This window comes from Chaetomium globosum, genomic scaffold (genome assembly GCF_000143365.1).
Source record: "Chaetomium globosum CBS 148.51 scaffold_6 genomic scaffold, whole genome shotgun sequence".
NCBI lineage: Eukaryota > Fungi > Ascomycota > Sordariomycetes > Sordariales > Chaetomiaceae > Chaetomium > Chaetomium globosum.
The window spans coordinates 1130023-1142976 of NT_165981.1; the positions used below are offsets into that span (position 1 = coordinate 1130023).

Genomic DNA, 12954 nt, shown 5'->3' on the forward strand with positions numbered 1-12954 from the left:
CTACAAATCTCAACTGCCCCGAGAAACCCCAGGAGTTCCACCAGAGGAACCCGGATCGACCAGAGGGAACCCCGCGGAAAGGTCGACCCCAGCGAGGGGACTCCCCAAGGAGCAGTCGAACCCCGAGGAGGGGTCGGCGAAAGAATTGAGGTCGCCCTCACCCGGAGGTACCCCTACCGAAGCAAGAGGCTCTTGCCTCTCGGCCTCCTCCGGCTCATCCAAAGTCGACAGACCACGAGCCACCATATCAGCACCACGGTCCACCAAGAACTTCTTCTGCTGACGGAGGCGCCGCAAACGGGCCAGGTGCTCCGCAAGGGCACGCTGGTCCTCCTCCAACTTTCGTTGAGTCGCCTCAAGAGACTCCTCGGTGTCGCGCTCCTCACGTTCAATACGCCGCTGTTCCTGCATAATACGATCCACTAGGGACGTTGGAACAGGTCAGGAGGGGTGGTAGCTGAGGAGGTGACTCACATTGAGAAATCGGGACGCCAGAACCATCGCACGAGCGACCACGCTGGACGCATGCGCTGCAGCGTTTCGCTTTCGGAAGCATGCGGCACGTCAAACTTTGAGTAGCTCACCAGGAACAAGGCATGACGACAAAACCGTTCTTCTCAATATTTTCGGCCAGGGAAGCACGATAGCGCGCAGATTTGGATTGACGCTTCTCCACAGGCATGGTTTCAGTTAGCAGGAGCGAACGGGAAAAGGGATGGAGAGAGGAGGTTACCAATGGTAGAGGGGAGCGCTCCGGGTTAAGGACTACTAGCCAGTATTGAGAATGAAGGACCAACATCTTTCGGGTCGAAAGACATGAAAGGAGGGGCACCGTGTCACGGAATGACCCAAGAGACGGGCCGGGGCGGTTGCAGCTAAAGGCGCAGGACGCTGACGGCCAATCGTTTAAGAACTAATGGGAACAATTATCACTGGGTGTCAGTGATACTGAACTATTATCACCAATTGTCAGTGACAACTGGGGATTATCGCCAGCGGGATGGTGATGCTAGCTAGTATATAGTCCCTCGTTCTGGAGAGGTCTGGGAGTTCTTCAGTTAGCAATCACAACTACAGTTCGCTACAAGCTCGGAAGCCTACTGTTGAGACAAGTCTTTGTTGTGCACCTTTTGGCTGCACCGAACCTAAGCACCCTTGAGAGATTACCTTCCACCGAAGCTGAACCCTAACAGGACAGGGTCCTGAAGTAGGTTCGTCACATATAGATATAGGTACCAATACGATAATTATATAGGCAGCCACTATTAAGATCAACAATATTTTAACTAACCTACTCAGGGCATATATATCACCCCCCTAAAACCGAAGGTTACGTAAATTCAACAGATATATCTCAGCTTAGAGGTTGATAAAGCTATTATCAATACCTTAAATCAGGAGCTAATTAGAAAGAGGTTTGATAGTAGAAAGAAGAGCGCGAAGAAGCATTATAGCGATGCGAGGGTCCTGTCAGTTAAGGCTATCAACGATCTACGTATTGAAAAAGCAATAAAACAGGCCGAAGTAGATAGGATCAAAGCCAGAAAGGCGGTACTGTATAGGAAGGTTAGCTTTGCAAAGATTGCGTGGAATGAAATGCCTATTGCGTTTAACTACTCTTCTTGATTGTTTGGCTGGAACCACCTGTTTTTTCTGTATCTACTACTAATACTAGTTTGCGAATGGCTTCATATTTGCACTGTCGATGCCCATTCAAATGTGGCGATCTTGGTTCTTTGGCGTTGTGGTACCCCGCTGAATTAGCGAAATTACTGTGGCTAAGGAGGGTACATGACCAACAACCATGCAGATGACGTTATAGTAGTTAATATAGTAGTAGTTATAGCTATAGTATAAAATATATATTCGGCATTTCAAAGATAAAATACTACAACGAACCATTATAATATTATTATTATTATTATTTCCTACACCGATATGCCCCTGGGGGCGCGCCGGTCCTTCTACTTGCTATTTACAAAGGAAACCGTACCGTATAGGCCGGATAGACACCGCTGCGACGCATTATACCCCTTACCCTATACGGTACGGTTTCCTTTGTAAATAGCAGTAGAAGGACCGGCGCGCCCCCAGGGCATATATCGGTGTAGGAAATAATAATAATTATAATACTTAACTTTATTCTAGTTTAATAAAGGTTAACGTGTATGATAAGCGAATGTCTCAGACAAGCGAATGTCACAAAAATCGTTACCTCCACAACAAAATCCAAGATAATATGCTCAAAACTAACCTAAATCATTGATACTACTTGGAATCGTCTTCCCCAGGCAGTTCTGTAACTCCTTGACAGGTGCGGGCATTATGGCCAGGCCCGCCACATCTGCCACAACGCCGCGCGCGTGTCTCAGTCCTCGGCTTCCGACCACTTCCCGCCTGTGTTTCCTCCCTTATCTGCATCTCAACATCTTTCTGGGCTTGCAAATCCTGTCTACCCTGCACAGTAAGCGATCCTCCTTGCCGTAGCCGCTTTTCTTTTGCCCTCCGGCGCTTTCTTAGTGCCTCATTCGCCGCTCGTAAGTCCCGCGTCTCCGCTTGCATCAACGCCATCTTATGCATTATCTTCGACGTGCCCTTTGCAAACTAATCAACTGCAGCTAAAAGCGAGGTTGGAGAGCTATTTTGATGCTGGGCAATCCAGGTCTTGATAAGGGTGGTCTGCGAAGAGGCTTAGATTGGGTTGTTCGGCGTCTTGGAAACCCACGCGTAGGCACTGCCTGGCCGTGAGTTCGGGGGTGTTGGCGTCTTAAGACGGATGTCGAGCTGGGAGATCACCTCCTCGGGATAAAAAGGAACAAGCCCAGCACCTCGAAAACCTCCCCGAATGTTGTCGTACGTCATCGTTGCCTGGTGAGCTGCGAGGAATGCAGGAAAGAAGTCCTCCTTAGTAATGTGGGTTATGCTTGCCCGCATCATCTCCTCGATCTGCTTGCCGTATGCCGCCTTCAGCGGGCTGAAACATCCAACATCGGCTGGCTGGAGCTTGTGGGATGAATGGGGGGGCATACAGAGAGGGTGATGATGTTGTTCTCCTTGCAGTAGAGCTCGAAGTCAGGCGAGTGGTGGCTGACATGGCCGTCGAGGATGAGGAGGCGATAAACCCCAGTTGTTCGAGCTTTGGTGTGCTTGTCGAAGTGCTTAATCCAATCCAGACCAAGCTCATTGGTAGTCCAACCATTTGCGGACGTAGAAAGTTATCCAGTCCTGAGGCAATCGGCTGTTCTCGTGCCAAGCAGAGAGGTGGTAGCTGCCCTCGACGATGATGAATGGTGGGATTGCCCAGCCTCGGGCATTGATACCCTGGATCACAGTTGACCATTTGCGGTTTCCTGGCTGCCTTGTCTTCCGTCTGCCACGCCGTTCAGAGCCCGTAACAACCAGTATAGTCGAGATGACGCCCATCAGAAACCCAATCTCGTCAAAGTTGTAGATGTCGGCCCCCTGGATACCGTACTTCGCGATTGTGTTTTGCACAAGCGCGAACCAGCCACGAATAAGATCTGGATTCTCGCATAGAGCTCTCTGGTAGTCGTATTTCCGATTGAAACGCATGGTGAGGTCTGGTTGCCGCTTGACGAAGTTGGACGCCCAACGCGTCCCGATGCGTCTTGCGTCGCGTTTGGCAAGCAGTCCGTTAGCCATATCTTCCACACCACACAAGCGAGGAGGAAATCCTTTGGAATCCAGGTCGAGGATATACTGAACAACAATCGACTCTTCCAAATCGGTCAGCTTCCGCGAGTTGGCCGGGATATCGCGTCGTGGTTGCATACCGCGTCGCCGGCGGCTTAGCTTCTCGTGATCCACATTGTAGATCTTACCAGCGGCTCGAGCGCTTAGCTTTGTGTCATTTTGCATTGCCTGGAGGGCTAATTGCACGTGGACCTCGTCGTTTCTTTGATGCATGCTGCGTTGTGAAGGAAGATGGGGAAAAGGATAGGAGACATGGCAGGGCGGTTCTGTGTAACATTCGCTTATCATACACGTTATATATATATTATTATTATTTCTCTTATCACGCTAGGTACTAAGTACATGCGGTCCCTCAGCGATTAACTCGGTAGGAAAGACCATGCCTAAGCTGGATGAAAACCTCCGCACCTCCGCTGCGGCCTTGCCGCTACCCCGTGGATCCATCTCCTCGAAAGGGCTCACCCACCTTCCGAGGTCAAAGTAACGCAATAGATAAAATGAGTCGTAACCTCTGTTCCATCGATGCCCTTCTGCTACTCCGCTTCGGCCCCGCCGCGGGCCTCTTCGTTGTTCTCATTTTCCAGCTCTACCGCCAACCGGAACTCGTTCAGCCTCCCCAGCCCAAGCACCCACCCCACCACTATGGCAGCCTTCTCACGTCATCTAGCCACTCCAGTAGCTCTGCGCCGTCGTCTGGCCAGGGATGAGGTTTATCTGCGGCTCCGTTGCATTCGAGTACGAGGTGTTCGAATGTCTCGCGCGCCATACCGCAGCGGCATACCGGCGTTACTACCTCGGGGACCCTCCTAGTAAAGAGGAACCCTCGAAGCCCACTCTTCCCGGTCCTCGCTTGCACTAGGAGAGTACTCTTCGCCTTCGATAGCTCCCAGGCTGGGTCCCTCGACTCGGTGTCGGTTCATGATAGAGGCGTCGAACCGCGCGGTCGCATCGGCCGGTTCGAGGGCCCGCCCCGGGTTCCTAGCGACCACCCTAGCTACCTCACTCTCCCATCTTCCAATCCACTCCCTTCTCATTGCCTCCTCCATCCACCTCTCGAGCTGTACGCCTTAAGGGTATAGCGGAGTATAAATAATAATATATTAAACGAGAAGTAACTAATAATCCTTTAACAATATTTCCAAGACTCTATATCATTAGTCTATTAATATACCTCTTCATGGTGTTTATTTTATTTCTTACCGCTGACTTGCATATATTATTGTGAAAATGGTTATCTGGGAAGTAACATAAAGAGACTTTACTATAAATATCAGCCAAGCCTTTCTACTTAGGCAAGTTAATAGTAATATAGGTAAACCTCTATTACTAGTTCTAGTTATAGTTAGAGTATTAAATGTAAAAGAAGCGTCGTTCACACTTTTACTCTCTTTTATATATATAGTAGGGGTTTCTAGCTTCAATGCGTTTCTCCCTTTCTATTATTAGAAGTGGTAAAGTGTATTTTAAAATGGTGGCATGACGGTCTCAACAAGGCGAAGAGCTCACTGCTGATTCAAATCCGGACGGGAGCAATAGGCCTACGGGACTTCTTGTTTACACGGGGAGTCCCGGAGGTTCTGACGCCTGCCAGCGAGTGTGGCGAGGGACGAGAGACTGCCGAACACCTAGTAGTGTGGTGTTTGGCCCCACCGTTGGCTCGAGGATGGGAGAGGACTGGAATTCGGACACGACGGGACTTTTACTCTGTTCTACACGGTATCAATCCCACGACTGCACGGCTCGCGAGGAGGATCCTCGACTGGCTGATGGACACGGGGAAGCTGCTGATGTACAGCTTAGCCAGGAGGCTCGAGCTGGAAACGGCGGCCTGAAGCGCTCCCGTTCGGAGGCCAGGAGGCCTCCTCTCTTTGTATATGTAGGCTCACTAAAACGCATCGTTCCTTGATTGCTGGTATGGCTTTTTCACCCGGCCCGGGAGGGCACGGTTTTCCTGTACAAAAAATAGCTGAGGGTCCGGCACGCCCTAGGGCATAGCGGAGTATGAATAATAATAATATTTTAAAAATGGTAATTGATACACGGGTAAGACACTATCCGGGCATGGCAGTTTAGAAGCTCTTATTGGCTCAAAATTATCTGTTAAGCAGGGTCCACCCGATTAAAATTCTGTCGCATCCTCTCCAAATTTGCCAGCTGTCCACTGTCCGACATCCGGCAGCCGTCGTCCTTTGTCTTTGCATGACTATCAATTGCATAATGGCTGGCTTACCCAACAGCTCCCAAAAGCGATCACGATCTAGACAAGATATTGCCGACCTAGATAAAGCGGAATTCCGACTCACGAAGCGACGGCATCCCAATGCCTTCGATACGCGCGAACAGACCAGGCCTACATCCTCAAGCAGCGGCTTAGTGCCGGACCCTGAGGAATGGAACGGCGATGGTGACGACGATGCCTTGTACAATCTCTTCGCGACCGCTCCCCCGGAACGTTTTGCGACAATACCACGACCCCATGGGGCCCGAGGGCTGGAGGAGCCCTGGTGGGAACTGCGCGACGACCCCGAGATATATCTCTCCCTCGATTTCCCGACCCCCGAAAGACCAATGCACCGGGTCAGGCAAGCTTTGCCAGGCCCGATCTGGAGTGAATGAACGCCAGCGCGACGACATGCAAAGGAGCAAGAGAAGGATCGAACATCGCGGTTGAGGGGCCTCCATACCAGATTCCGCAGTGCACTCGAGATCTATAGGGAAGAGGATGTAGAGTCACATCCAGCTTCGTCTGGCTATGACTCCCATTGGGCGTCTTCTGAGTTCGCCGTCACTCAAGAGAAGACTATCATATCTCGAGAGAAGGTGACTTTGCAGGATGGCTCTACCGTTTTGCGTGAAAGGACTGTCCACGAACGAATCACATGGAGTCGATCCCCGACCCGCAGCCCCCACTCTCGCTCCCGATCGAGTTTGTCACCAAGTACCGAGCTCCAGCGCGCGCAGGAAGAGCAAGGTGAGGATTTAGACGCGAGATCAAGTCCTAGCCGGCCGGAGACAATACCAACTCCCCTGGTCCCAGGCGATTCCGAACCGACATTCGAGGCCCTTTTTGATCGGGTAAATGCCTTCGCAAAAGTCCATGGATTTGGTATCGTCAAACGGCAAGCCTATTCCCATAAAGGTCGGCTATCACGTTATACCCTAGAGTGTGACAGATACGGCGAGCCTAGGAAAAGCGAAGTTACTGGTCTTCGACAACGACAATCCCGTTAAGGTGACCATTGAAGCGACGAGTCGCCGAGTTCGTATCCGAGCACGAGACGTTAGTAACATCGTCAAGAACCAACATGCAGACTCCGCCCTGACTCGTAGGGACATTTACAACGCCAGAGCCCTCATCAAACGCCAAAAGCTAGACAGCTACAACCCAACGGCTGCGCTCATCAAGATCTTCGACGAAAAGGGCGTTCCTTATGTGGTGAAGTGGTCAGAGGCGGAGCCAAGTCGTCTTGTCGGTCTAGTGTGGACATTCCCGTACTGTATCCGCATGTGGCAGCGGTTCTCAGAAGTACTCAGCTTCGACAATACGTACAACACGAACCGCTTCAAGCTCCCTCTTTTCCAGGCCACTGGCCAGACTTGCCTTGGAACTGTCTTTAATGCCGCATTCGGCCTTGTCGACAACGAAAGGTTGGAAGGTTTCCAATTTCTCGCTGATGGCATCCGGCAGTTCGCAATCCAACACAACATCCGGTTACCCGATACCATCCTCACAGATTTCGGCGACCAGATGAAACAGGCCTTGAACGAGCAGTTCCCCGAGAGCCAACAACAGATCTGCATCCATCACATCATCTCCAATGTCTTACTCGAGGCAAAACAGAAGTGGATACGAGGAGGGACAGACGATGGCAGTGATCAGGAGAGTGCCACCGAAAACGCCCAGGACCGGACAATCTTGGCAGCAAGCGATAGGGCGATGGTCCGCGACTCTGGGCCTAGCCAGTCTTCCGAGCCCATTCCACACACTTATCAGGGTGTCGTGATGCTGTGGAAGCTGGTTATGTTTGCGGAAACCGAGGCGGAGCATGACAGGCTGTGGGCAGATGTGTGTAAGGAGTTCGGCGAGCAGAAGGCGATCTTGTTATACCTGTACAGGACCTATATGTCTGTAAGGGAGCAATGGGCCCGGTGCTTTATCCGGAAGTATCGCAACTTCGGGTGCCGGGTCACCTCTGGGACGGAAGCGAGCAACGACAACGTGAGTATCTAGGCGAGCTTCCCCAAGTCATTTCTCAGAAAGCCCTGCGCCTCATTACACGGGAGTACCACAGAGCTGTGACGGCAATCCCAAGTCCTTCGAACCCCCGGCCAAGAGGTATCGGACTCTGCAGCGAGGACTGTACGCCATCTGCTGAGTTAGGTATCCCGTGTCGCCATACGATTCTATCAAAGCTGGAAGGTAATGTCCCACTGGCGAAATGGGACGTCCACCCGAGATGGCACTTGCGGCAATCGACATCTACGGATCCTTATCGTCGAATTTTCGACCCAAAGATTGCCACGTCGCTTCGCGGTGGGCCAAAGAACATTGCCCGGCCAGTTCCTCTCCATCTTGCCGTCGCCCAGTTAAACGCCCAGAGCCAGAACAGACAAGCCGATCAGCTCCCTGGCGCTTTGAGGGAGCCTCAGAGAGCCACAAGATGTAGTCAGTATATAGTCCCTCGTTCTGGAGAGCTCTGGGAGTTCTTCAGTTAGCAATCACAACTACAGTTCGCTACAAGCTCGGAAGCCTACTGTTGAGACAAGAGAGATTACCTTCAACCGAAGCTGAACCCCAACAGGATAGGGTCCTGAAGTAGGTTCGTCACAATTTACTTATCTTATCCTCATTAACGATATTAAAGGGTATCAAGAGATAAATAATTCCCTTTATTTACTATAAGATAGCTAATAACTTCAAACCTTAAAATTTCTATAAGTTAGTAATAGATATTTATCTTATAACGTAATCGAACACCTTCAGAACCAGGACACCTTCAGAACCAATTTTCCGCCCCGCACCCCACCACGTCGACTTCAAATGCATCTTGCAACACAACAACGAATCTATTGTAGTAGCAATCTATATCAATCTGTTCGCTATTTACAGGGGCAAGTCCTGGCAGTATGCTCAGTTGAATTACAGAGACTGCACCTTGGTGGTGCGCGTTTTCGTACGGTTGGTTCAATCGCTTCGACAGCTGTTACCTCCCCCTCTTGATCCTCCACACGAGCTTCCTGGGCCTTTGGTACCTTTGGGGCCTTGGCCTTTGGGGCCTTCTGATGCTCTGAGGTGGCCACTCCCTCTCCAATTGTCATAGAACCTCCTGTTTGGATGAATGCTCGACGGTGTTGACGTCGCTGCTTTTGTCGAGTGTTCTCGGCTCGGAGCCGCGAGTTCTCTTCTTGTAAGAGAGTAGCATTATGCATGGCCATCTGACACCCTTTGATAATCTGTTGCAGATTCCTATCTGTTTTGCATTTGTACGCTGCCTCTGTCTCTGGAGGTGGTCAAGCTCAATGACATTTGATGGTGTCTTGAGCGGAATTGTTGAGCTTGGTTGAACAGGTGTAGGTAGGGGGCTTGGTGTTCGTATTCTTACTCGGAGCTGAGCAAGCACTTGACTTGGATCTAGTGGAACAAGGCCTGTTGCTTTAAAGCCACTTTTGATGTTTTTCGAGGTGAAAGTCTTGGTGTGGGCCTCGAAGAGGAGTTCAAGGAAGAGTTGTTTGTCGATGTGGTAGATGCCAACAGCCATCTTTCCTCTGACCAAGTCACCGTACACCCGCTTGAGGACCGAGAAGCAACTGACATCGAGAGGCTGGTGAAGGTGTGACGAATGGGGTGGCATGCACTCGATAAGGATCGAATTCTCTTTGCAGAAGTTGTCGAACTCTGGTGTCATATGGCTCCCGTGGCCATCGAGAATCAAGAGGCGGTACCGGCCAACTGTTCGGCTTCGAGTTTGCGGCTCAAACACTTGCTGAAGCCACTCGAGTGTAAGCTCATCGGTCGTCCAGCCGTTTTCACTAACTGCAATCCTCCAAGTAGGTGGCAATGGTGAATCTTGGTACCATGTCGAGATATGAACTTTGCCCTCGAAGATGATCATTGGGTCAAGAACCCAGCCAGTGGTGTTGATGCACTCGATGACAGTTGCCCACTCCCGATTCCCAGGCTGAACAACAACAGGTCGATTTCGCCGATCAGATCGAGTGACAACCTTTGCTGTGCTTGCCACTCCCATTTGGAACCCAGTCTCATCGAAGTTGTAGATATCGCAATCGAGGATACCGTTTGACTCGATAGTGTTTTGTACTCGTTTAAGCCACTCCAACACTTTCTCAGGGTCCTCACACATGGCTCGTTGGTAGTCGTACTTCCGGAGGTATCTTGACTTCAAGTCCAGGTGTCGGTTCAAGAATCGGCGTGCCCATTTCTCTCCAACAGTCTTCATCTCGTCAGCCACTGCTGTAACTGACGCGTCAAGCAAGACCAGGCTTCCACGCTCACGGAGAAGAAGGTCGGCAATCTGTCGAATATACCCGATCGTTGGCGACATGCCCCGGCCATCGAGTGACTTGATCCACTGAACCAATGCAGCTTCTTCCGTTTCTCGAAGTTTTCGATAAGAAATTTGAGATTGTTGACGGGGGACGCGTCCAGCAACGCGTCCCCGTAAGGTCGCGTACGGCACGTCAAAGGCATCTGCAGCCTTGCGAATAACTCGGATTTGGCCAGAACGTAAGGCCTTGACGGCTAATTGGATCCTCTCTTCGTGCTGCAAAGGCCGAGGCATTTTACCGAGGTGGGACTGTGGGTGTGCGAGTCCAAAGTCGACGTGGTGGGGTGCGGGGCGGAAAATTGGTTCTGAAGGTGTCCTGGTTCTGAAGGTGTCCGATTACGTTACTAATTAGAGATAGGAATTAATCATATAACGTGATCCATTACCAAGCGACGCACACCCCCAAGCGACGCACTGGTAAGGGCTACACAGATATTTGGCTGTAGCAATAACAGTTTTATGCCCGGTTCAATTCCGTTGTTAAGTACGGAGATCCCTACCAAAAGTTCCACCACACCGCCTTTTTTGCCAAGACGCCATGCACTGTAAGCTACTATAAGCTACCACACTAATTAATCTGAACATTTTGACTGACACAACCACGTTGAAGCTATTCCAAAGCAGGGCCCGGCCCAGTAACTACATCTTCCCGGCGTTCCTTTGCCCGGCCTTCCTTATACTCATTACCACCCTCTAGGCGAATCACTTCCTGGATATGAAACACTATCCTCTCAATCCAAGCCTGTATCCTTGATTGCTCCAAGTCTTCCCACGCCCGTGTCCACACTGTTTCGGCCTCCTTTTTTGACTTTGGGGCTCCCTTCTTCGTAGTCAGCCGCTTCAAGTGTGGCCAACAAGGCTCGATCATATTAAGATCAGGTGAGTTAGGACACCATAGAAGCCGGGCCACATCAGCAGCATCAAAGATAGCTGGCTGTGCCTTGTGTGCGTGTGATGGAGCTCTGTCTTCTTGGACAAGTGCATCAGGACCACATCGCTTAGCGTAAGGGATGAGCTTTGGGATCAACACCTCCTTTTGGTAACGATACCAATCCACACCTGAGACTTGCCCTCGAGTTAATTTGCCATGTTTGGCATCCCATTTCCATTGAGGCTTCCGACCTCCACGATTTCGAAGACCAAGGCGCCCCATCTTTGTCGTAAGCTCCCACTCTTCCTTCAGAATAGGTTCAAGTTGAGCGTTCAGCTCCTCCAAGTCCCGGTCAGCTGCTTTCCTCTCTTGTGCTGTTTCAGGATGCCAAATATGACATGGCCCTTTCGAGTCGTAAGAGAAGCAGCCCCAAAATTGGAACTCGGCAAATCCTTTCCATCGCTCGCGAATTGCTGACTTGACAAACCTCTCTTGAGGAGTCCTCCAAATCCGGTAACCCCCCCGACGATGATTAATAACAACAGATGTCTCGTCAGACCAGATCACCCGCTTCCAATTCTCGAGAGTCCAGTCCCTATGAAGAAGACAAAACTCAAAGCGGTCCCTCCTCATCTTCTCGGTCAATCCTGGCTTGCGTGTTGGTTTTGTCTTCTTCATTCCGGCTGCCCGTAGGATACGCCAGACTGTCATCGGCGAGATAACATGGCCCAGCTCCTCAGAAATAAAGGCACATGTCATCTCACGGCCATGTCGGTTTGCCCGTACCTTCTGAATGACTTCATCTTTGTATTGCTCTTGATTACGAGGACGGCCAGAGCGAGGGGCATCTTGGACATATATGTCGAGGATGACGGGCGGGGAGGCTGTTGGATCAAAGCGACGCTCGAGTGCCCGTTGCGCAATGAGGTCTACGGTACGGGGCTTCAAGCCAGTGAGGGATTCAATCGTCTTGTTGTCAAGCTCAAGGACAAGCCGTAACATCAGTGCCGAGGCACGTGTAGCAATATCGTGGTGTGGCATGGTGGGTGTTGGTAGGAAGAAACAAAAAAGGAGGGAGGGCGGGCGATGCCTGCTCAGTATGTGCGGGGGGTATTGCGTCTTAGCTCACAGACCACTGGGCCGAATCAGGTAATTCTGCCGGGCAGAATTTTCAAGGCGGTGTGGTGGAACTTTTGGTAGGGACCTCCGTACTATAGCTAAATTCTGTATAGCCCTTACCAGTGCGTCGCTTGGGGGTGTGTGTCGGTGGTGGATTACGTTATTCTCTATTGGTAATAAAACAATCTTAGTAATATCAAGTATGAGAGCAGAATATTTTAAGATAATAGTTCCTGGTAGGTTTAATTAGCTTAGAATGGCTATAAACTTATCTTATTATACGAAATTAGGAAGGTAATTTTTTTAAGCTATAAGGACGCTAGTATCCATAACATATACTAAGACAGAGAAGTATAGTTAAGCTTATAATATTAATATTACCTTTATATAATAACGTAATCCACCATTGACCCGCGCACCTTTCCATTGCAAAACGACCTCCAAAGGCAAATGCTCCATCACACCACAAAACACCATGTCCGTGCAAACCCAAGAAGCTAGAATCATCCTTGCCATTGAGGCTATCGGTACGACCAAAAATATGTCTCGCCGACCTGCAGCCGGGATCTACAACATCCCTAAAACAACCCTCCGCAACAGGATTAACGGAATCACTCGGATTGCAAGACATCCATCGAGCTCTCCAACTCCGATTGTAGCTGCTGCTGATCGGCTTTCGAAAGA

The 12954-nt window shown here is 50.5% G+C and overlaps 5 protein-coding genes across 5 annotated transcripts; 1 reads left to right on the forward strand and 4 right to left on the reverse strand.

Moving 5' to 3' along the window:
* Window positions 1–9: 9 nt before the first annotated feature.
* On the reverse strand, window positions 10–682 carry CHGG_08710 (uncharacterized protein; the record flags this gene model as incomplete). Its single annotated transcript, XM_001226636.1, has 3 exons — window positions 10–405; window positions 475–517; window positions 585–682. 3 exons carry the CDS (start codon window positions 680–682, stop codon window positions 10–12), a joined length of 537 nt encoding a protein of 178 aa, XP_001226637.1.
* Window positions 683–2691: 2009 nt separating this feature from the next.
* CHGG_08711 (uncharacterized protein) lies at window positions 2692–3927 on the reverse strand (the record flags this gene model as incomplete). Its single annotated transcript, XM_001226637.1, has 2 exons — window positions 2692–2974; window positions 3197–3927. 2 exons carry the CDS (start codon window positions 3925–3927, stop codon window positions 2692–2694), a joined length of 1014 nt encoding a protein of 337 aa, XP_001226638.1.
* Window positions 3928–4520: 593 nt separating this feature from the next.
* Window positions 4521–4893, reverse strand: CHGG_08712 (uncharacterized protein; the record flags this gene model as incomplete). The annotated part of the gene is made up of 2 exons (XM_001226638.1): window positions 4521–4692; window positions 4886–4893. 2 exons carry the CDS (start codon window positions 4891–4893, stop codon window positions 4521–4523), a joined length of 180 nt encoding a protein of 59 aa, XP_001226639.1.
* A 1038-nt stretch (window positions 4894–5931) lies between these two features.
* On the forward strand, window positions 5932–8090 carry CHGG_08713 (uncharacterized protein; the record flags this gene model as incomplete). The annotated part of the gene is made up of 4 exons (XM_001226639.1): window positions 5932–6291; window positions 6358–6685; window positions 6888–7933; window positions 8007–8090. 4 exons carry the CDS (start codon window positions 5932–5934, stop codon window positions 8088–8090), a joined length of 1818 nt encoding a protein of 605 aa, XP_001226640.1.
* A 548-nt stretch (window positions 8091–8638) lies between these two features.
* On the reverse strand, window positions 8639–12192 carry CHGG_08714 (uncharacterized protein; the record flags this gene model as incomplete). Its single annotated transcript, XM_001226640.1, has 5 exons — window positions 8639–8647; window positions 8893–9168; window positions 9318–10596; window positions 10696–10720; window positions 10968–12192. 5 exons carry the CDS (start codon window positions 12190–12192, stop codon window positions 8639–8641), a joined length of 2814 nt encoding a protein of 937 aa, XP_001226641.1.
* Between the last annotated feature and the right edge of the window lie 762 nt (window positions 12193–12954).